This window comes from Chiloscyllium punctatum, chromosome 38, assembly GCF_047496795.1.
Source record: "Chiloscyllium punctatum isolate Juve2018m chromosome 38, sChiPun1.3, whole genome shotgun sequence".
NCBI lineage: Eukaryota > Metazoa > Chordata > Chondrichthyes > Orectolobiformes > Hemiscylliidae > Chiloscyllium > Chiloscyllium punctatum.
The window spans coordinates 23,294,287-23,319,358 of NC_092776.1; the positions used below are offsets into that span (position 1 = coordinate 23,294,287).

General features: G+C 41.3%; 1 protein-coding gene across 1 annotated transcript in view; it reads left to right on the top strand.

The window, feature by feature from the left end:
- Positions 1 to 25,072, top strand: part of ablim1b (actin binding LIM protein 1b) — a 254,903-nt gene that overhangs the window by 120,912 nt on the left and 108,919 nt on the right. Inside the window, exon 6 of the mRNA XM_072557362.1 lies at positions 1,291 to 1,384. Within this exon, the coding sequence (XP_072413463.1) occupies positions 1,291 to 1,384 (94 nt within the window). The remainder of the gene's footprint in view (positions 1 to 1,290; positions 1,385 to 25,072) is intronic.

Consider the following 25,072-nt stretch of genomic DNA (forward strand, 5'->3'; position numbering starts at 1 on the left):
ACCGCCCCACTGAAGCGCAACCCACCCATACCCCTACATTTACCCCTTACCTAACACTATGGTCAATTTAGCATGGCCAATTTATCTGACTGGCACATCTTTGGACTGTGGGAGGAAACCGGAGCACCCGGAGGAAACCCACGCAGACAACGTACAAACTCCACATCTGAGGTGGGAATTGAACCCCGGTCTCTGGCACTGTGAGGCAGAAGTGCTAACCACTGTGCCACTGTGCCACCCTCTCTGATCATTATCCCAGATCTAAATCCCAGATCAATTCAGTATTAAGTACAAAAGTATCCACAACATTTTCCCCATATTGTAGCTCCTGAACTTACTTAACATTGAGTTTGAGATTTCACATTTGTTTACTTCAGTGATTTCAGTTTTCCTGGCTCTGCATTAGCTGAGTATTCTTTTGGTGACAGGTTAAAAACAGTCCTGACTCCTTTGGAGTCTTATTACCTCTCCACTGCATCCTCTTCCTCCCATCTTTTTTCATCTACAGCCATCTGTCTGCACCCTTGCAACCTTTTCCTCCTTCTGTTCAACCATCTTCTTCTGTTTTCCTTTTGGAGCACCCTGTGGACGTCCTCCCCGTCCATCCGCACAGTTCCCTTCTTCCACTACCAACCCTTCCTTTCTCTTATCCTCAAATCCCTTGGTCAATAAATGATAACCTACCCTGAGGCTGGAGCTGACAACAAACCCAGAGACACGCTCATGTAGCCGCTTATCTTCCCCAATCATTGGCGATTTCTTTTTGCATTTACAGCTGATTGGCTTCCCATTAGCTCAGAGATTCGTGAATGTTTCCTGGTGTTCAGTAGTGAATTTGCTGACCACACCTGTGTACACTGAGCCCTGAGGCAAGGAACAGCCAGCACCTACACTGGGACTCCAAGTGAGGTCATGAAGCAAAAATCTTTTGAGACATTTGGAGCATATATGGGCAAATGAGTTTCCTTATCCATATTTATCTTGTGAAAACTTTTAAGCATGATTAAATTCATTTTATTGTTTAAAAATGGTTTGTTAAGTAACACTGTACTGCAATTGAGTTTCATTTCTTAATATTAATCTTCTGTTAATATTAATCTTCTGTTAGCACTTGTAAATATGTCTTGTTGGAATTGATGGTATTGATATTTAAGACATCAGAGTTAACCTTTTGTATCAGGTACTAAATCTAATTCTGTTTACAAGAGCAAAGCTGTCCGACTTTATTTATAAACTTTTGCAGTAATTTACAACATTGTGTTTCTTCATTTTACTCACAACCTCTGATAGGGATGGTGCTCCCTATTGTGAAAAGGATTATCAGAGTCTATTTGGTGTGAAATGCGAAGACTGTGACAAATTCATCACTGGAAAGGTCTTGGAGGTAGGGACTATTTGTCTCATAAGACATTATGAATAGACTGGACATGTTCCTCACATAATTCCCAACTGGGTTCTGTCAAATTTATATATTCTGTTAGAATAAATCTGAGAGCTTTCAAAACATTACAATATGTTGTTTAAAAAGTTACTAATTTATAACAGCTTTGCAGTTGAACTTTTACCACCTGCTGTGCTATTTTCCCTTCCATTCAATTAGTTTCTGAAGTTTGCCAAGTCAAATATAACATCTAAACTTATGCTTTGTTTAATACAAGCTAATTTGTATCATTAATTTATTTGACTTAAGGAATTTCTATGTATAGTCTACTAGGAGTTTTTGTAATTAATTAGTAAATAGGTTATTTTATCAAAGTGATGTTGTTTATCATGCCTGATTTACACTGCACAGCTAAATTGAAAATAGAATTGTGACAGGACCATGTCATCGGCTGATAAAGCAGTCTATTTATGCTACAAGGCAAGTTTCTAAGGTTGATTGTTCATTGATTGTACAGCTGTTTGTGGGATGTCCATTTCAATAGGGTGACTTTGACATCTTTCAATATTATTTTAATTTATTTTAATTATTGTAAATAATCTGACAATTAATTGATCATCACCAATTGCTTGAAATGCTCTGGTAATGAACAGATATTACATCTTGTATTGTTCTCAAACTTCTTTTCAATTGGCTTCATACAACAAATGTTGAGACCATACATTGCTTTGTGAAAAGTCGAAATAACAAGAACAAGTCAGGTACTGAACCGAAGCAGTTATCTCATATTCTGTTGTGATTTTTAAATATGCAATTGTAAAACCTAAAGCTGAGAAAAGCTTCAGTCAGCAGGCTTTCCCATTCCAGTATAAAACCTCCTGGAACGTTCAGCATAAGCATAATGAATGTGGAATTACACTGACCATAGCACAAATAGACAACAATGATAAAGGATGATTGTCAAAGAGAGACTCCCATGAGTAATTCTTGCAATGTGAAGTTTCCCCACATTCTCTGCTTCTTTGATAACAGGTAGAACTTTCTAATATGAAACTCCTGTCTGAGAGTCATGATTTTGCCTATCACATTTTTTCCAAATTGGAAAATAATTTAAAGTTTGTTTTAAATACTCCTGGAATTGTAGAGATGAGAATCTCTCCAGCTATGCAGACAATGTTGCAGATGACTTCATCCATCTTTACTAATACAACCTTTAGTTCAACAGTCCATGTTTCACGAGGTTTGGGACTTTGTGATCAGTTCTGTATTGCTGAGAGACTGCTCCCTCAGATTGCAGTGTCTCCACACTACCTGAGGATGACCATTGTCTAACTCTCGGGAATTCCAGAAAACTCTTCGATTTACGCACGATTACATATAATTCTGATCTCTGTAGTACAGCTCGCTCGTATAGGTCATTCCATCCTCTCTTTCTCAGAGTCTCGATAGCATGTGACTGCTGATGTCAGTGTTACATCATCTTATGATTAACATATGCATCCCTATTGTATTGTAGCAGACTGTCAAATGTTAAAAAAATACCTTTTCTTTGTGGGCCCTCAAATGGAGATATCCTCTTTTTCAGTGTTGGTCATCTCTGTTAGTAAAGTACCATGCTTTTGGTCATGGATGTGAGAGTCTTTACCTGTTGGAAAAATCCAGTCATATAGGAATAGGCCACCTATATTACAAACCCCGTAGCATTGATTCATACCAATACTGAAGTAATAAGAGATTCATTCTGGCCCAATGAACTTTGCTAAGATGAGGAATAGGGTCTTCAGGTGGGTGTAATACTGTGCATTATTATCTCTACATCATTATAACTTAAAGGCTGAGGCATTTTTTTCGTAATTAAAATGATGCAGTTTCTCAAATACAAAGACATCAAAGTTTTACTTCAGTTTTAATTCAAACCATACATTTTACATTGAAATCACTGCCATCAATTAAGACTCAGATTGGTTGATGGAATTGGCAATTGTATAACCACGGAATGCTACAAATTCACGACTTAGTTCAGGTACAAAGCTTCTGTTGTATTCCATTAACAATAGAACTGTTCATCAGAAGCCCACTGAATGCTTCATTCCTCCTGATACGTGAGACACTTTTATTTCCTCATAAGACTTTTTTTTAATCAGTAAATTATATATTAAGTGAAGAAAAATAGAGATCCTGCACATTACTCATTATTGTGAAGTGTTTTGTATTCCATCGTGTATCTGTTGAATGGCTCATATTCCACAATGTAACACATCCTTGTGGTCTGAAAAGACAGTTATCCAGAGAGCACAGAATGTGGCCCACTGTTCTGATGTGACCTGGTTATGTTATTATTGATTAGCCCAGAGATCAATTGAAAAATCCATTTCTTACCTGATATTATTAATACTCTGTCAAGGTAGCCTGTCAATAATCTAATAGAATAAAAAGACTACATACCTACAAATACAAACAAAAATATCTGCAATCTCCATTCTGACAAAGAACACACACCCAAAATGTTAATACTGAGAAAATAAATACTGAGAAATAGATGGGAGCGAATTCCAAGCTATTTTTGTCTTTCTTAATACAGTATCTAATTATCTGTGATGTTTTCCATTATGTAAAGACTAATAATAAAGAAACTTCTCAGAGTGACCCATTTTGTCGACATGGCATTAATTAGCCTTCCAGTTTACAGCATTTTTAATTAAGAGTAAATGAAAAGATTAAAAATAATCTTGCCATCAGTGTAGCTATTTCAATGTTTTGGCTTTTTTGTATTCATGGGGCTGTATTTACAAAATGTAAACAATTTTACTTTGCCATAATTTTATTTTTTGTCATATCTGAATGGATAGTTTAATATGAAGAAATAAAGCAAAACAAGAAGAATACCACAAGGTAGCACTGTTTTATCATGCAATTCTCAGCCAGTGTGAGATTTGTTCTTCAACAAACTCAACCAGGACTCAAATGAGATGTGTTTCACATTCATCGTATATTGCAATAATTTGTTAGGCTGTTGTTGCAGCATTTTGTTTCTTGCAGATGTAGTTCCAAAGTCAATTTGATCAGTTGGAGAAAGTTTGTATGCTTTTAACTTAGGGTATCTCATGTACTAGTCTATACATCCTGACTTTCTCTATAGTCTCTGTCAAGACTGCAAATGCTGTTTATAATCCATTGGCGTTAAAATGTGTGGAATAGGTAGAGGTGAAACAACTTCAATTTAACATGATTAATAAATTGAATGTCTTGATGTAGTAAGATTCAAGTTATTGGTACGATTAGAATTAATATTGCAAGGAGTGACAACTGGAATGTATTCAACTTCTGTGTATTATTGACCAGAATCAGGTATACTACAAAATGATCATGTTGGTTTAATTGTACTTGAATTGCCCCAATTCTTGTTTATTTAAGCAGGCAAGTAATATTAATCTTATGAAGTTACTATTCTTAAATAAGTTTTGGTTTGATTTTTCTCTCCATTTGACCATATGATGGAGGGAAGGTCATTGATGAATCAGCTGAACATGTTTAGGACCAGGACATTTCCTGAGGAACTCCTGCACTGATACGCCTGAGCTGAGATGATTGGTTTCCAACAACAATCAGTATAGAGATTTCCCACTGATTCTCACTGACTTCAGTTTTGCTGGGGCTCCTTCATGGCACACTCAGTCAATTCTGCCTTGATGCTGAAGGAGCTCTCACCTCACTTGTGAAATTCATTTCCATGTTTGGAGAAAGACTGTAATCAGCTCTGGCAGAACCCGAACTGTAAATCACTGAGCAGGTAAATGCTGAGCAAATATTCTATCACTGCTGTTGTTTGGGAGTGGGCTGCTGGTGAGATACTTGGCTAGATTGGATTTGTCTTGCACTTCGTGCTCAGGAGATACCGAAGTAGTTTTCCACTTGGTCGAGTAGATGTACCAGAAGAGCATGACTGGAGAGTTTTATTCTTCTTTGAGATGATTCATTGTTATCAGAGTGAAAAACAGATTTGCTTTGTTGGACATGATTGCAGATTTTTTGGTTGGGATACATTTCCAATTTTGCATACAATAGAATATTGTCAAATTTAAATAACTCCAGCTGTTTATATGCCAAAAGTTATGTGCAAGCAGTCAGGGATAATCCTGCTTAAAGTGTGATTGTCAGAAATCTGTTGTTGGAGCATTTCAGTGTCTCTGCTGAAGATATGTACATCTGCACCAAATTCATATTCAGATACAGAATGGCAATGAAGGTTTATTTTTCCATTGCCCTTGTGTCAAAGGCAAGAATCTGATAAAGTACATGCTCTTTATCATGAGAGATATGATTCCCAAGTAAAATGAAGCCTTTTCTCACAACTTTGTAAGCGAACTCTGAAACCTCACGATATTGAATAAATACTTCTATGTATAGGCAGCCACGCAGAAGAAACCTCAAGTGAGACATTTGAAGCACATTGCTTTACCAAGTCTGGACTCTGAAGCTGTATTGCTGTCTGCTTTCCTTGAGTCCTGCTCTTTGGCACATGGGGTCTGACGTTGCTGCATTTGTACTGATCTCTGGAGTTGCTTTATGCATCTATCTTCCTCCCTTAGGCTGTGGTGTTTTTTGTACTTAACCTCAACAGTAATTTATAATGCCATACATTGCTACTTTAATTATTAACCTCAATTGTAATTTGTAGTAAAATTGTTAGAAATCAATCTTTATGCTTAAATTGTCGATTAATTGCTCTTTCAATTGGAGTGGTATTTTGTGAGTTAATTGTAGTTGCACGCTGAATTGTTTGTTCACCATTTGTGGTACTAGACAAGTTGATTGTGGATTGATTGCTGCTTTAGTCACAATAATATTCTATGGCTTTCTAATAGATGCAATATTGTAATTCAGGCTTCACGCAGGGTGTAGGCAAGGGCAGCTAGGCAGCTTCACACTCCAAGTTGCAAGCTCGATGAGGCAGTGTGACATGGGCGGCTCTGTTGCCAGTTCAATGCATCCTGGAAATAGTTAGCAGATTTGGCAGCATCCAGACACAGAGTTAACATTTCGAGTCCAATATGGCTCTCTTTCAGAATCATTTTCCCAATGTTCAATGGGGGCTATCATTCTGACTGGCAAGTCTGGAATCATGAAGGAAGAGTTACCATTTCCTATGAGAACTATTCCTTGAGATATCAGTACCCAATAAAAAGTTGTTAATTGTGATTCAAATTCCCACCTATATATGTATATAAAACTATTCATCATGTTGTAATCATTTCAGAGAAATCCATACTATTGAGTTATTTTTGATGTGTTGCTTTCTAAGCTCCCTGGTAATTCAATGTGCTAATAGCTGCAATTTAAGATCTTCAGTTGAGTTCAGAATTTGGCTAATTCATCCAAAAATGACATATATTCACACATATGGATCTGTTCTCCACAAATAGAAGGAATCTGTTCAAGCCTTGCACCTTTTATTTTAAACAAACCAGAGCTTGGTGAGCCTAAAGTTCTTTGTTGCTTTCCCCATTACAATGCCTTTGTTAACCAGAGCTGACTTGCCAATAAATCAGCATCCTTTGCACCTCGAGTATGAATTATTGTGATCATCTGAAGCTTGCCATTCTTGTGTTTGTCTTGATGATTGCAAGATGTCGAGGTTTGGCAACATGTTTCTCTTTTCAATAATGTTCAAGCTTTGAACTACCTAAAAAATGTGTGGATTTTTCAGATAGTCTAAAATGCTTCCACAGCACTTGGTACCTTGTGTGTTTTTTTTTAATCCTATTTTCTCCAAAAAAATTCAAAGTTGATGAACTCATCACTCTGATCTGTTATTATACTAACAATTTGGAAGCAGATGTGACAATCCTTTGATTTGCCTTCACAGTATTTCTACATGTATTATGTTGGCAAATCTATGAGGCAATTTGTTTTACATAAACCTCAAAACACCAGATTTCCTGTCGACAATGTAACATTGGTGACAAACATCATCAAGCCTGCATTTTTATCTGGAATTGGGTCGTTGCTTGTGGTCACTGTGTGGGAAATAGTATTTGTGCTTAGATTGACAAAGGCCTCAGCTGATAAAATAACCTTGCCACAGAATCTGGAGATCATGCATTCAAGTTCCACCCCAGGACTATAATGATACCGTATCTGCCTGCTCGGGTAGATGTTAAAGACCCCATCCCACTATTTCAAAGCAAAGCACAGTTATCACAGGTGTTTTATTTATAAAATATGTATTGCTCAATCAACATCAAAAAAATAGGTGATTATTGTTTCTGAGAGATTCCTGTGCACAGATTGGCGGCCGTATTTCCTACATTGGCAGTACTTCATTCGCAGTAAAGCACTTGGAGAAGTTAATTGATTGTGAAAAGTGTTCCTGTCTTTGTACCTCACCCTCCTGTGTTTGCCCCTCAGCCTATACTATCAGCCCCTCATCTTCCTATGTTGGCCCCTCAGTCTGTACTATCAGTCCCTCACCCTTCTGTGTTTGCCCCTCAGCCTGTACTATCAGCCACTCACCCTCTAGTGTTTGCCACAAAACCTGTAATTTTCCAAACTCCCTCTGCCTGTAGATGGTAAATCTTCCAGGCATCAAGTCACTCTCACCAGATTTCACTGGTTGAGGATCTGGTGGCCTCTTGTTTCTACTTGTGAACTCCAAATTGAGCCTTTAATGGCATTCAGCAGCTTGCAAAAGCCTCTGAATTATCTTCTTAATAGTTTTAACTGGCTTCCTACCACATTTATGCACATTCACTACTTCAGTGCCTTGCCACTGGCTGTTTAATTCACCTGTCAAGTCATAGTGCTAAGATTCAATTCATCCACACCTGCAGTACATGTATATGTGGTCCCTCTTAATGTCTCCTGTTTCAGCAGCTTTCATTAAATTGCCTGCGTTGGCGCACATTGTACTGAAACATTCAGGCATGTGATAAGAGTGGACAGGAGTCATCCAGCTGACCCCTATGGCCTGTACTGTACAATTACAAATACAAAAGTATAGAGGAGCAAGGTGGTCATGTTGAAGTTGTAGAAGGCAGCACGGTGGCACAGTGGTTAGCACTGCTGCCTCACAGCGCCAGAGACCCGGGTTCAATTCCCACCTCAGGCGACTGTCTGTGTGGAGTTTGCACATTCTCCCTGTGTCTCCCTGCTCCGGTTTCCTCCCTCAGACACAAAGATGTGCAGGTTAGGTGAATTGGCCATGCTAAATTACCCATAGTGTTAGGTGAAGAGGTAAATGTAGGGGAATGGGTCTGGGTGGGTTGCGCTTCAGTGGATTGGTGTGGACTTGTTGGGCCGAAGGGCCTGTTTCCACGCTGTAAGTAATCTAATCTAAAAAATGTTGTGTGACAGGCCCACAGAATAGAGATGACTGATATGAAGTACATGAAGTAAAACCTAGTGACAGTACAATGCTACAGAGAAATATCATTGAGATTAAGTCACTCAACCTGTGGACTAGCTGAAACAGCTCGCATTATGGGAGACCAATTATGATTCGGGTGAACAAAGAATTCTGTCCTAACCCATCTACAAAGTTTCTGGACAACACAGGGTCCCAGACAAGCTGAACAACAGCAAAGTTGCGAAAGTAGATGCAGAATCAAAACAACAATTAAGCAACCAACAGGAACTGGGCAGAAAAGGCTCCACATGCCATTTTACAAGCTTCCTGAAACTACAAGAACATTCATAGGCAGGAAGAAGGCTGCACCCACACTGCAGAAACCCCTTTCAATACAGCAGCCCATTTTAAGAAAGAAACCATTGTTAAAGGCAATCTCGTACAGATAAATCTTTCCTCTTGGGCAGTCACAGACAAGGGTGCTCAGTACTGTAACTCAGATATGGCTGTCAACAGCTTCTGTAAACCCATCACAGTAGACATAAGGTTTGCAGTGGGCGAAAGTGAGTACTGCAGATGCTGGAGATCAGAGTCAAGATTAGAGTGGTGCTGGAAAAGCACAGTAGGTCAGGTAGCATCCGAGGAGCAGGAAAATTGATGTTTCGGGTAAAAGCACTTAATCAGGAATGCAAACAGGTTTGCAGTTACTGTTCTGACAATCTGCAGTGGCTAGAGAGGTTTATCCTACAACCTCTGTCAGTGCACCTCAGAACCAGCGTCAAGGGCAAAGGCCAGCTGCAGCCAACATTAAGATACAAGAACTTGGAAATTGTTGAAACGCCAAATGTTTTCAGCAACCAACCATGTCCTTTGCTCTGCAGGAGAACTTGCAAAGCCCTTCAACTCAACTGTAAAGGAGATGCATGTGTCAGTCAGAAATTATTAAGTGAGTTTAGACAACAATTCTGACAGTTTTTAAAGCAACTGGGGAAGCTCAACATTGTGTATCATGTCACATGGAAGGCATATGCTATACTTATCTGCTGTTGACACCCAGGAAGTTCCTATCCACTTAGAAACAAGGTGGAGGAGGAAATTGAGGCAATGCACCAAAAGAGCCTATTTCAGAAATCACACAGCCAATTCTGTGGTGCGCCACAATAGCATAGTTCCTCAACTAAATGGATCCAGTAGAATTTAAGTTGATTAACGTGTTTGAATAAGACCAATGAGAGAGGCATCAAATGATGCCTGTGCACAAGAGCTTAGCTAAGCCTAGTACTGTCTTCAGCAAACTGAATTCAAACAGTAGGTTCTCACAATTTCATTTTGATGAGGACTCTAACCTTCACGCTATGTTTATAACACCCAATGGCCATCCTTGTTTGAACTGGCTGCCTTTTGACACGTAGTCTGCACCCAAGATTTTTTAGCAGTTGATGTCCAACATGGATGCCACATGAATGACTTTCTCATCCAGGAGTTCTCTAAAAGACCGACATAACAACAGAATTAGGACAATCTGAAAGAAAATTGCAGAATGGTAAATCGAAACTTGAATTCCCAATGCCAATGGTTTAAATTTTTGAGCAAATGTAGTTCAGGCAATAGGAATTATGGTAGATCCACAGAAGACAGAAACCATCAGGAATACTGAGAGACCTGGATAGAGTGGATGTGGGGAAGTTGTTTCCATTAGTAGAAGAGACTACGACTCTGAGGGCATAGCTTCAGAGTGAGGGGATGACCGTTTAGAACAGAGATAAGGAGGAATTTGTTCAGCTAGATGGGCGTTAATCTGTGGAGGCCAAATCATTGAGTGTATTTAAGACAAAGATAAATGTTCTTGATTGGTGAGTGGATCAAAAGCTTTGGGGAGAAGGCAGCAGAATAGGATTGAGAAAAATATCAGGTGAAAGTGAGTACTGCAGATGCTGGAGATTAGAGTCAAAATTAGAGTGGTGCTGGAAAAGCATAGCAGGTCAAGCAATATGCAAGGAGCAGGAAAATCGCAATTTCGGGCAAAAAGGGCTTTTGCCTGAAATGTCAGTTTTCCTGCTCTTCAGATGCTGCCTTTCCTGCTGTGCTTTTTCAGCACCATTCTAATCTTGAGAAACATATTCAGCCATGTTTGAATGGTGGAGCAGACTTGATGGGCCAAATGTCTTCTGGTGTTATGGTCTTGTCACCATGCAGGAGCGTTATAGAATTCCTGTGGTTCATTGGAATGATGAACAAGATGGAAAAAATCCGAGCCTAACAGCCCAAGGCAGTGAGCCTCTCAGATAATCTTGAAGCAAGATCAGGTGTAGGGTTGGAATGAACCTCAGCAGAGCTCACATGACCAAAACAAAAGCATTCTCATCTTGTCTGAGGTCCTTGCACATTATGATCTTGAACTTCTAGCCATAATAGTGATGATGTATCATCTGCTGGTATGAAAATAGCCGTAATTTAGATGGGATCAGGGACCAGCTTACTATGATTTCTGAGCTCTTACTGGCACAGAGCAAAGGTGTGTCGTCATCAAGAAAGAGATGCTTACAATGAATTGGGTGTGTGAGAAATTCTATGACCACATTTTAGGCCTACCAGTCAAAACTGAAACTGACCACAAGCTGTTGATAACCTTGTTAAATACAAAAGGAGCTGAAAATGTGTTGCTGGAAAAGCACAGCAGGTCAGGCAGCATCCAAGGAGCAGGAGAATTGACATTTCGGTCATGAGCCCTTCTTCAGGAATGAGGAAAGTGTGTCCAGCAGGCTAAGATAAAAGATAGGGAGGAGGGACTTGGGGGAGGGGTGTTGGAAATGCGATAGGTGGAAGGAGGTTAAGGTGAGGGTGATAGGCCGGAGTGGGGGTGGGGGCGGAGAGGTCAGGAAGAAGATTGCAGGTTAGGAAGGTGGTGCTGAGTTCGAGGGTTGGGACTGAGACAAGGTGGGGGGAGGGGAAATGAGGAAACTGGAGAAATCTGAGTTCATCCCTTGTGGTTGGAGGGTTCCTTGGTGGAAGATGAGGCGCTCTTCCTCCAACCATCGTGTTGCTATGGTCTGGCGATGGAGGAGTCCAAGGACCTGCATGTCCTTGGTGGAGTGGGAGGGGGAGTTGAAGTGTTGAGCCACGGGGTTGTTGGGTTGGTTGGTCCGGGTGTCCCAGAGGTGTTCTCTGAAACGTTCCGCAAGTAGGCGGCCTGTCTCCCCAATGTAGAGGAGGCCACATCAGGTGCAGCAGATGCAGTAAATGATGTGTGTGGAGTTGCAGGTGAATTTGTAGCGGATATGGAAACATCCCTTGGGGCCTTGGAGGGAAATAAGGGGGGAGGTGCGGGCGCAAGTTTTGCATTTCTTGCGGTTGCAGGGGAAGGTGCCGGGAGTGGAGGTTGGGTTGGTGGGGGGGTGTGGACCTGATGAGGGAGTCATGGAGGGAGTGGTCTTTTCCGAACGCTGATAGGGGAGGGGAGGGAAATATATCCCTGGTGGTGGGGTCCGTTTGGAGCTGGCGGAAATGACGACAGATGATACGATGTATATGGAGGTTGGTGGAATGTCTCAGCCTTCTTCTGCCCCACCGAACTCATCTCTGCATACCTCGACACGGTCCTGTCCCCCTTAGTCCAAGAACTCCACACCTACGTTCAGGACACCATCCACGCCCTCCACCTCCTCCATGATTTTCGCTTCCCCGGTCTCCAAAGCCTTATCTTCACCATGGATATCCAGTCCCTATACACCTCCATCCCCCATCACGAAGGACTCAAAGCCCTCTGCTTCTTCCTTTTCCACCGTACCAACCAGTACCCTTCCGCTGACACCCTCCTTCAACTGACTGAACTGGTCCTCACTCTGAACAACTTCTCTTTCCAATCCTCCCACTTCCTCCAAACCAAAGGAGTAGCCATGGGCACCCGCATGGGCCCCAGCTATGCCTGCCTCTTCGTAGGATATGTGGAACAGTCCATCTTCCGCAGCTACACTGGCACCACCCCCCAACCTTTTCCTCTGCTACATCGATGACTGTATCGGCGCTGCCTCGTGCTCCCACGAGGAGGTTGAACAGTTCATCCACTTTACCAACACCTTCCACCCCAACCTCAAATTTACCTGGACTGTCTCAGACTCCTCCCTCCCCTTTCTGGACCTCTCCATTTCTATCTTGGGCGATCGAATCAACACAGACATTTACTATAAACCAACGGACTCCCACAGCTACCTAGACTACACCTCTTCCCACCCTGCCCCCTGCCATCCCATATTTGCAATTCCTTCGTCTCTGCCGCATCTGCTCCCAGGAGGACCAGTTCCAATACCGAACAACCCAGATGGCCTCCTTCTTCAAAGACCGCAATTTCCCCCCAGACGTGATTGATGATGCTCTCCATTGCATCTCCTCCACTTCCCGCTCCTCCGCCCTTGAGCCCCGCCCCTCCAATCGCCACCAGAACAGAACCCCACTGGTCCTCACCTACCATCCCACCAACCTCCAGTTACATCGTATCATCTGTCGTCATTTCCGCCACCTCCAAACGGACCCCAGGGATATATTTCCCTCCCCTCCCCTATCAGTGTACCGAAAAGACCACTCCCTCCGTGATTCCCTCGTCAGGTCCACACCCCCCCACCAACCCAACCTCCACTCCCGGCACCTTCCCCTGCAACCGCAAGAAATGCAAACCTTGCGCCCACAGCCCGCCCCTTACTTCCCTCCAAGGCCCAAGGGATCCTTCCCTATCCACCACAAATTCACCTGAATCTCCACGCACATCATTTACTGCATCCGCTGCACCCGATGTGGCCTCCTCTATATTGGGGAGACAGGCCGCCTACTTGCGGAATGTTTCAGAGAACACCTCTGGACACCCGCACCAACCAACCCAACTACCCTGTGGCTGAACACTTCAACTCCCCCTTCCACTCCACCAAGCACATGCAGGTCCTTGGACTCCTCCATCGCCAGACCATAGCAACACGACAGCTGGAGGAAGAGCACCTCAGCTTCCGCCAAGGAACCCTCCAACCACAAGGGATGAACTCAGATTTCTCCAGTTTTCTCATTTCCCCTCCTCCCACCTTGTCTCAGTCCCAACCCTCGAACTCAGCACCACCTTCCTAACCTGCAATCTTCTTCCTGACCTTTCCGCCCCCACCCCCACTCCGGCCTATCACCCTCACCTTAACCTCCTTCCACCTATCGCATTTCCAACATCCCTCCCCCAAGTCCCTCCTCCCTACCTTTTAACTTAGCCTGCTTGGCACACTTTCCTCATTCCTGAAGAAGGGCTCATGTCCAAAACGTCGATTCTCCTGCTCCTTGGATGCTGCGCTTTTCCAGCAACACATTTTCAGCTCTGATCTCCAGCGTCTGCAATCCTCACTTTCTCCTAAATACAAAAGGAACCTGCAATGTTGGCTCCCTCACTTTCTTAGGTACTAGGTGTCATAATGTAAGACCATGAATAAGTATGACAGAATATGGAATGTTACATGACAGGTAGAGCTTGCACCTTCAGCCAGAGACACACAGCTCATAATTTGCCCATGTTGAAACAAGGAGCCCAGGTGTGGCTCAGGGACCAGAACGACAAGGACACTACTGATGAGGCATCAACAACCCTGACTATACCTGGTTATAACACTGAATGGCAGTATTCAAAGAAACAGCATTGATTCTGCGAAAAAAATGAAACCAATTGCTGGAGTGCTTGCATACTGTGATCTTCATGAGGGAACTGTGACACTGACTCTCCACAACCTCCAAAGGAACTCCATGCATGTTCAAGGGGAATAGTGGAGGTTAGAAAGTTGTGCAAGTGTATGTAGTCAGTGGGGAAAAAAGATTTAGGAGGAGATGTGAAGAAAAGATTCAGAGAGTAAAGGTATAGTTATTGAGCTTGGGCAAAAGGAGCTATGTAATTGTGACTGCAGATCACATGGAGCTGGAACCTGAGGCTGTGGGGTTGGTGAAGATGTCCTCTCTTCTCGCCTCTTGTGTGTAAGTGAGTTTAATAAAGCCCGTTAATGATCAAATTTCTTTTATTTGTTCACAGGATATGGGTATCACTGGTTAGGCCAGCAATTATTGCCTGTCCTTAGTCACTGTCATATATCTGTTGCTGTTGTCCTTCGAGTTGATTGTGGGCATTACGTGCTGTCTAAGGAGCCTTGGTGAATTTTTGTAGTGCATCTAGTAGGTAGTACATACTGCTGATACTGAGTGCCACTGGTGGAGAGAGTGAATGTTAATGATGTGATAACAATAAAGCAGGTTGCTTTGTTCTAGATGGTGGCATGCTCCCTTTTTATAGTTGGAGCTGTACTTACCTCAACAAGTGAGGATTATTCCATCATATCACTGATTTTTGCCTCATGATGGACAGGCTTTGGGAAGATAGGAGGTGAGTTACTCACTTATAGGATTCCTAACTTCTGACTTGTTCTTGTAGCCACAGCATGAATATGGCCAATCCAGTTCAGTTTCCAGTCATTGATAACCCCCAGATTGTTGATAGCATGGGCAAATTATGAATATCAAAGGGCCTTGGTTAGAATTCTGTCTTGATTGAGATGGTCATTGTGTGGCATGAATGTTAGTTGCCACTTGCAAGACCATACCTGGGTGTTGTCAAGGTCTTACTAAATTTGGACATGTATTGCTTCAGTATCCTATGTACTAAGCGTAACTCAACCAGTGCGGAGTTTTTCGCCTGATTCCCGTTGACTCCATTTTTACTTGGATTCCTTAATTTCACACTTGGCCAAGTTCAGCTTTCATGGGCAGACATTCTTGCCTCACCTCTGGAATTTAGCTCTTTTTGTCCATGTTTGAATCAAATCTGTAATAAAGCTGAGCAGCTCCATCAGAACCCAAATTCAGTGTCAGTGAGCAGGTCATTAATAAGCAAGTGCTATTTGATAGTTCAGTTGATGACACCTACCATCATTTTACTGAGAGGATCAAGAGAGAGTACAAAAGATTTTATCTAGAATTTCATGTCTGATCTTTCTTCAGTTTTTCTAATAACTTTGGGGTTGCACAGTCTGATAATCGGCCAAATTGCCACACTGTAAAAGCTATCTGAATAGACACTGTAGTCTGTTCCGTTCTCTAACGTCCTCTGTTTTCTAAAGACATTGATAGACAATAAATCATAAATCAGGAGACAAACATTAATAATGAAGAGATTTGTTATAAAAGTCACGAATTGCAATTTTTTTCAAGCACAAACCAATCTAGATTGACAATTGGTTTTTAAGCCTCATGAAAGACTTAATCGTTGACCCTTAGTCCTGCCGTTATCTTTGGTTCTAAAAGCAGACCCAGACTGTGCTGCTCAAAGATCACCATTGCACCATCTTACTATTTCAATGACTTTAGCTTTCCATTCCATGCATGAAATAAGCATTATTTTTGATCTAAAGCAAGAATTCATACTGTACCAAAAGTGTATCATCAGCTTATGAATGATAATGAAAATCAAGAAGGATTCTGAACCTTAATATTTCACAATTACGATATATCATCACACTCATCTTCGTTTGATTCCTTAATGTGACAGATTGTCATTGTCCATATGCTAATGCAATGCTTCAAAACTAAAAAAATGCTCAGACATTTATGGAGAAGAATAACCCCTAGGCAGAAAGCAAAAGCCTTTGCTTATGTAGTTGAAAGCAACTTAATAATTTAAAAGGAAATGAATGAAGTCTTTGCTAAGTGCAAAGCCTCTGTTTCGTAGTACTGCTGGCTCTGTGACCTAGATTCAGTTTTGATTTTGCACGGGACATTGATTGCAATCCTGTATCATACACCATGAGAAGGCATAGTATGAACTTCTCTGAAATGAAATGTAGTCAGTTTAGCAAATTTTATGGATGCAATTTTATCTTCATCTTCCTTTGACTGTTTTTTCCATAAAATCAAGTTGGGACCTGGATACCACTGTACTAGCCATTTATTGGTGATTCTACAGATTCTTGTGAGGGACAAGATCCTTTCCAAAGCCAGTACAATTGAAAGGCAAGGCAACAACTTCCAAAGTTGGGACTTCCTATGATCCTAACTTCAATTGGATTGGGCATGTTGTGAGTGTCAGTAAGGCTCATATAAAATGCTGTCAGTTGGTTATAGGACACACTTAATGATCAACATTCAGTGATCTTCTACTCCAACTTACCTTCCCTCCACTTCACAGTGAAAACCAAAGAAGGTTTTCCAAACATACCTAAAAATAGGCCTATTACAAAGAGAACCAGTTGTGTCATTGCTCTGCCTGTCTGGAAGTTGGCAGAGAGTGGCAGAATTTCTCAACAGCCAACTCTTCTTTTTCTGTTGTTTGTGACAGCTGAAACTCGGCAGAATCTCAGATGCTTTCTTAGTGCCACAGAAACCTGCAGTTACATCATAATCAAGAGTCATCTTGCAGACTTTGATTGAGTCAGTGATAAAGGCTCAGACAAGTTCTATCCAACTACTTTGTCTGAGATGGCAAGAACCAGTTAATTCTGACTCCATTTCACGTTGGTTTGAAACATTGTATTCAGCATTTGAGTAGTTGATTTATGAGTTGTTTTCCAAGGAAAAAGTGAGGACACTTAGTAGCAGCACTAGCTGGAGATCAGAATCGAGAGTATGTGGTGCTCGTAAAGCACAGCAGGTCAGGCAGCATCTGAGGAGCAGGAAAATCTACATTTCGGGCAGGAGCCCTTCATCAGGAATAAGGCTGCAAGCCTCAGGGATGGAGAGATAAATGGGAGAGGGGGGTGGGGCTTTGGGAAGGTAGCTGAGTGTGCGATAGATGGATGGAAGTGGGGGGGAAGGTGATAGGTCGGAGAGGAAGGTGGAGCAGATAGGTGGGAAGGAAGATTGACAGGTGTGACAGGTCATGGGGACGGTGCTGAGCTGGAGGGTTGGAACTGGGGTAAGGTGGGGGGGAGGGGAAATAAGGACACTGGTGAAGTCCACATTGATTCCATGGGGCTGGAGGGCCCTGAGCCGAAAGATGAAGCGTTCTTTCTCCTGGCGCAAGGTGGTGAGGGAGTGGCAATGGCGGAGGCCCAGGACCTGTATGTCCTCGGCAGAGTGGGAGGGGAGTTGAAATGTTCAGCCACAGGGTGGTGAAGTTGATTGGTGCAGGTATCCTGGCGATGTTCTCTGAAGCGCTCTGCGAGAAGGCTTCCAGTGTCCCCAGTGTAGTGGAGACAGTATTGGGAGCAACAGATAAAATAAGTGACATGTGTGGAAGTGCAGGTGAACCTTTGATGGACATGGAAGGCTTTTTTGGGGCCTTGGATTGAGGTGAGGGGGGAGGTGTGGGTGCAAGTTTGGCAATTCCTGCAGTGGCCCGGGAAGGTGCCAGGACGGGAGGGTGGGTTGTGTGGGGGCGTGCACCTCCCCAGGTAGTCACGGAGGGAAACGGTCTTTGTGGAAAGCAGATAGGGGTGGGGAGGAAAATATATCCCTGGTGGTGGGTTCTGTTTGATGTTGCCGGAAATGTTGGCGGATGATGCGATTTATGCGGAGGTTGGTGGGGTGGAAGATGAGCACCCAGAGGGGTTCTGTCCTTGTTGCGGTTGGAGGGGTGGGGTTCGAGGGTGAAAGTATGGGACGTGGATGAGTTGCGTTGGAGGGCATCTTCAAGCACGAGGGAGGAGAAATTTCTGCCTTTAAGGAAGGAAGCCATCTGGTGTGTTCTGTGGTGGAACTGGTCCTCCTGGGAGCTGATGTGGCGGAGGCGGAGGAATTGGGAATACGGGATAGCATTTTTGCAGGAGGTAGAGTGGGAGGAGGTGTAATCCAGGTAGCTGTGGGAGTTGGTGGTTTTGTAAAAAATGTCAGTGTTGAGTCGGTCATCATTGATGGAGATGGAGAGGGCCAGGAATGGGAGGGAGGTGTCAGAGATGTCCAGGTGAATTTAAGTCAGGGTGGAATGTGTTGGTGAAGTTGATGAACTGTTCGACCTCCTCATGGGAGCACGGGGTGGCACCGAAGCAGTCATCAATGTAGTGGAGGAAAAGTTGTGGAGTGGTGCTGGCATAACTCCGGAAGATGGACTGTTCTACGTAGCCGACAATACAAGTTGTTTTACAAGTCTATTCTCCTTTTATCTCTTTTGAGATATATTTCAAATTTTAAGAACATAATGAAGAGAATTATTAGATCTAATCTAGAAAAGGTGAATAAAAAGTAATATTTTGTAATTATTTTAACTTGTGCTGGTTGGAGTTCACATTGTACAGTACATGCCCTTATAAGCTTTTAGGCTGAATGTTCTATTTCTGTCCTGTAAATACTTTCCTATACTGTACAATTCGTATTGTTTTGGTGCTTTTAACTGACCATGGATTTTATTTTCTCTCCAATACACACAATTTTATTTTGTTGACTGATTAAATGTGGAATTGCCCAGCAACTTCCATAGACCTTGATGCTGTGGACAGCAATTTCAGTTTATTAACAACGTGACTCCTGTGAAACATGTTTGTCATGTTTTGATTGGTTCTCACATGATTATTTTGAGTGAGATAGTGATTTTTCAAACAAAAGATTATTGAAATTTAAAAGAACTCTGGAACAATCTGAGTGCAAGTGAAGTACAACTCTGTTGTTCACAGTTATGTTTGGTTGGGAGTTATAACCTGGAGATAAAATAGCAACTATTTACAGCATTTATACAAAGTGTCCAGAAATAAAGAAATACAAACCTTGCATTTCACAGGAAGCTGATTGGATTGTTAAAGTTCACTGCTGCTACAGGTTTAGACCTGGCGGTTGGTCAATTACTTTAGCTATGCTGAACATTGTAAGTTGGATAATTGGAGTTTGTTTTGTTCTTAGATAAGGACATTACATTGAAGTGTTGTACTTGGATCAGGAATTCTTTACACTGAAGTGTATGGGCTATGTTGAAATTCTGTTAGGATCAGGTCTACATTTATCAACTTGAAATGAAATGTATTTCTTATGATTGTTCTTGTTTGCTGGGTCGTTCCACCACTAATTGAAAGAATGTGATTGTTGTTCAGTGGGGCACAACATGTATTTCCTTTGCATCGTCCAGCAAAACTTGATAGGTTCATGAATAAATATGAGACGGTGTCTTCTTCTGAATCTTCATCCAGTCATTGGAAAAATTCCATCTCTGGACAAGGGAAACTTTAATATAGCAACAGTTATGAGAGCCCATTCAGTACATGAGGCAACAGCAGATCAAAAACAGGTGGAAAATACTGGAACAGAATTTTTTTCCAATTAGGACAAGAGTGGACAGATGTAAAACTTAGAGAAATGAAAGCAATGTGTGATAGTGCTTATCAGCTCAATGAGAGATCCCAAGATATGTTCCATATTGGTGTTTCACTTTGTGGTCTCCTACTCTATTTGATGTGTAGTTAGTGACAAGTAATGCCCTCCTGTGTACTACAATGCTGATTTGACTTGCTAAATATCCTTCACATGAGTTATTTTAAGTTGCATAATAAAAGAAAGGTAACCTTGAGGCTAGTTGGGAAGCTGTCATTATTTTTTACGATGGTACCAAGTTGATTGTTTTACCTCACAGTAGAGAATGGTGCTTTCCTTACCTGATTTGAATTCTCCCTTTGTTTGAAGTGGACTGTTCCAGCAAATGTTGGTACATGTTTACTGGAACTGGTTTGAAAACCTATGTCGATAAGCAAGCCTGTTTTGTCTAATAGAGTGAGGACACATCACTGCTGATTGTTGAAGCTGGGAAGTGCGTGTGTCTAGGCTGAGGGCTGATCAACATCTGTGAGCCATTTCAGTACACTGGATGCAAAACAAGTCGACACTAGCTGGTTGAATTTACATTTGAGAGATTATCAGTCCAGGGCTCACACAGGGGTAAGTGCTGGGTTTTCCAAGTGCTTATGTTCTCAAGTATGATTCGGATATTTTTATTTCACATTCATAAAAGCCAATATTCTGTGTTTCTATATGAAAACATTGATGATTAGTTCAAGTACATTAATGGTCTGGTTCTTTTGCCCTCAATAAGAAGCCAACAAATATAACTCGTTTTAAATGGCTTATTTTGCAAAGTTTTTATCCATTAGCAACCAATTTTAAAAGAAGCCTGGCATGACATGGAATGATTGTATATGCTTATCGCCTGGGCTGATATGTTTCCAATAATATGGAACCTTCAGTTCCCTTCTTATTTAATGTGGGTGATAGAAATAATATGAGGTGATGTTGAATTCAAAAACTCTTAATGGGATTGTTCAGACTGAACAATATTTTCCAAGCTACTTGTTCATTGTGGCTTTCGCATTATTCAGATAAGATGATGGAAGAACAGATGAACTGCTTCTAAATGCTGGGCCTCCTCCCACCCCTATACCCACTTCTCCCACCAGCTTGAGTTGATTACAAGACACGAGTGTATCTACTCGGCTGGGTGCCAGGAAGAGTGCAGCTGCCATGGAAACGCTTTGCAAAGGGGGAAAGATTACTGAAATGAATGCTAACAGAAATTAGTGGTTGTTTAATGTAGAATGAAGATAAAAAGAATGCATATATTTTTAGACTAAATTTAAGGGCAAAATCACCATTTATTTCAAGATAGATGGGGGGGCTGGTAATTGATGTGACTTGTGCAGCAATATTTGAAAAGCATTTTACACTATATTTAGGTATTCCACTTATCGTTTTGCACAAAATACTAAATGAAGTTACATGTTTCAGTTTATTTAAACGTACCTCTTGAGAAAATAGAATGTGCTGCAGCTTTATCACAATGATCTTAAATAGTCAGTATGGGAATTTTCTATACCCACATTTTCGCAGAAATAACACCTCTACAATAAACTCATTGAAAGGATTATATGTATTTTATCATCTAGCACCTGACCTCTTTAAGGTGACACTGAGCCCAGATAGACTGAAGGCAAACAGTCTATGCATTCTCAATAGTATGGTGCTTAATATGCAGAAGGCAAAGGGAAGTGTTAACTGTTCATACTTGGGTGTATCTGGAGATTTAATCAAACAAAAAGAAAATGCAAGTGTGTAGAACAACCAGTGCAACTTATTTGAACATTCAAATACTGTCACATTATTGGCTATTCAAGATTAAAAATATTGAGACAAGTAGTTGCAACCAAAAATAGAATAATCTGATCTAATGTTTCAGATCTAATCTATCTATTCACTGCTCTAAATTCAACATGCTACAGGTTATAATGAGCTCCCAGGAATGTTGGCATATTCGGAGACTGATGGAAACACATTTGCATGTTCATCACGCTTGTATTCACTAATTAGGAGAAAGTGAGGACTGCAGTTGTTGGAGATCAAAGTCAAGGGTATGGTGCTGGAAAAGCACAGCAAGTCAGACCGCATCTGAGGAGCAGGAGAGTTGACGTTTCGGGCAAGAGCTTTTCATCAGCCCTTCATCGGGCTTTTGTGTTTACTGACATCAATTTATGATATAACAAGAGTGACATTGCATGTATAACTCTATTCAGAAATAAAACTCTAATTTTAGCAAGGGAAAAAGAACTGTATTAACCAAGTTCACTTCTTCTCTTGACATCATTTAATACCTCATTATTTTGGTAAATTAAGGTCTTTGTGGTGAGAGGGGAGGGAAAGGGTGTCAGACAAAGGGTAATTAAAGGACCTATAGGAAAGGGAGCTGAGGTGAGCTGATAGTAGGAAGAACTTATTTTCAAAAAGAGATATAGGTCACAAGTTGGGAATGAGAAATTAGAGATATTTATGCCTCAGAGTTGTAGCTGCCAGATTCTGAACATTCTGAACCTGATATGACTGGAGACAATGTACAGATCACAAAAGTTGCAGGGACACCTCATTCCCCAAGTAACTCTGCAATTCTGGAAGTAGTTTCCAATATCACTCACTGTACCATGAGAAAGTTCTAATAGGAACATAATAATTAAAATTATAATCCATTTCAATTAGCCTGGATTTTTTTTCCTTCCAGCTGGCAATACCAGCTTATAACTCATTTAGGGCTATTTCACAACTGAGTGACAGAACTTTGAGCATCTGGCAAAGTGCCTGTGTATTTGCATATTAGCTGTTTAAGAAGGATGGATCACACTGAAAGCAACTGTGTAAAGTTTGTAACCCTTGTTTTAGGTTTGAAACAACAGAGAAGATTTGCATTTATATACTGCTTTACATAGCCACTGGATATCTCAGTGTGCTTTAAAACCAATGACAGACTTCTGAAGTATCATCATTGTTATGATGAAGCAATACGATAATCAATATTTAGACAGCAAACTGATCAAAAAAAGCATTGTGGTAATGGTCAGATAATCTGTTGATTCAGGCTAGGACTCTGGGGAAAATCCCCTATTATTCTTTGATACCATTCTGTTCACGTGAGTGTGCAGACGTTGTGTTGATTTAGTATCTTATTCAAAAGTCAGGACCTCCAATGTGGCAGCACTCCTTCAGTACTGCACTAGAATGTTAGGATAGATTTTTGTGTATTTTAGTTGAGCATGAGTGTAGTTTGTATGGATCACATAGTTGACAAGCATCTATGACAAGGTGCTATGAGGCCTGGTTTTTTTTTAATAGAGACTCCTTAATTTTTCAAGTACGATCTGTGCTGAAAACAGGTGACAATGGTGAAATGTTCTGGAGTAGACAAATACAGGGTAGCAGGCCAGTACAGTACACAGAAGGGAATGGTCTCCGAAGTGAGTGTGGTTTGATTAGACTCTGGCCTTTCCTTATTTAAGAAGCTTACACCTATGTCAGACGTAGACTTCAGACTACCCAAGACCTGGGCTTTAAATTACCATGAGGTCCAAATAGACTGGGAATGTAGTGTAAAGTGCTGACCACCACTTTAACATCTGCCCAGTTTCCTTTGACTGTTCAGGCTTAAGATCAGGCTTTACATTGCTTTGAATTTATTTACCTAGTTACAAGAGTTTTTAATGTTCAAATCATACACATTAAAAGAAGTCCCTGGTCAAAATTAATATTTGCAAACTGTTTAGTTATAGACAAATAATGAACTGAGGTTAATTTTGTTTTGTGCACATCTGCTGGTGTAAGACCATAAGCCATAGGAGTGGAAGAATTACCATTTGGCCCATTGAGTCCACTCCGCCATTTAATCATAACTGATGGGCATTTCAAAGCTGAAAAATGTGTTGCTGGAAAAGCGCAGCAGGTCAGGCAGCATCCAAAGAGCAGGAGAATTGGTGTTTCGGGCATAAGCCCTTCTTCAGGAAATGATGGGCATTTCAACTCTACTTACTCGCACTCTCCCTAGTAGCCCTTAATTCCTTGTGAGATCAAGAATTTATCAATCTCTGCCTTGAAGACATTTTTAACGTTCCAGCCTTCACTGCACTCAGTGGCAATGAATTCCACAGACCCAACGGTCTCTGGCTGAAGAAATGTCTCCTCATTTCCGTTCTAAATTGACCCCCTCTAATTCTAAGGGTCCTAGCCTAATGGAAACAACTTCCCAGCATCCAACCTTTCTAAGACATGCATTATCTTGTAAGTTTCTATTAGATCTCCCCTCAACCTTCTAAACTCTAATGAATACAATCCTAGGATCCTCAGCCGTTCATCATATGTTAGGCCTACAATTCCAGGGATCATCTGTGTGAATCTCACAGGTACAATAGAATGTGTGCTGAATAAAATGTTAGATACTGGCACTGTTTGGAATTGGATTTAGAAAGGATGAAGATTTTAAAGAAATACCAATTGCTTAGTGACTGTGGCAAGAACAGATAATGAAAATTACACAATGAGTTCCCGCACAAACATCACACAATTTGATTTTACCATGGTTCTGATTATTTCTGACATTGCTCACCACAGAATTCCACATGTAGGAGAATAAGGTGTGGCCCAATGACACAGTTCATTTCTGTTCCACCAGGATTGTAGGACATGGTTATCTGCAGGGGGGAGGTTTTCCTCCGTGCATGAAACTGCCAATCTGTTCTTTGTAAACACTTTTACAATCCCATTGCTCATAGTGGAAGTTTTTACTGTTCAGGTATTTGACAGCTTTAAGGCTGAACAAATGGACGGAGTGAGAATCTCAGGCCCTGTTCTTCTTGGGTTCTCTTACTCTCCCCTTGATTGAATACAGAGCAGCATTGCAGAGATATGCCTTGTCAAATGAGTTGTAATAAAGGAAAAATGCAAAACCAATTCAGTTTCCCTTTCTCATTATGGAAAGAAAATTTTATATCTTTCAATGATTGGCATTATTAAAGAACTGGTTCATTTTGATTTGTTCAGTTTATATCACACATCAGAAATTATTGTACATCAGGTGTGTACCACAAACGTTCTGAGAATCAGTAAGAAATATGCTTCAT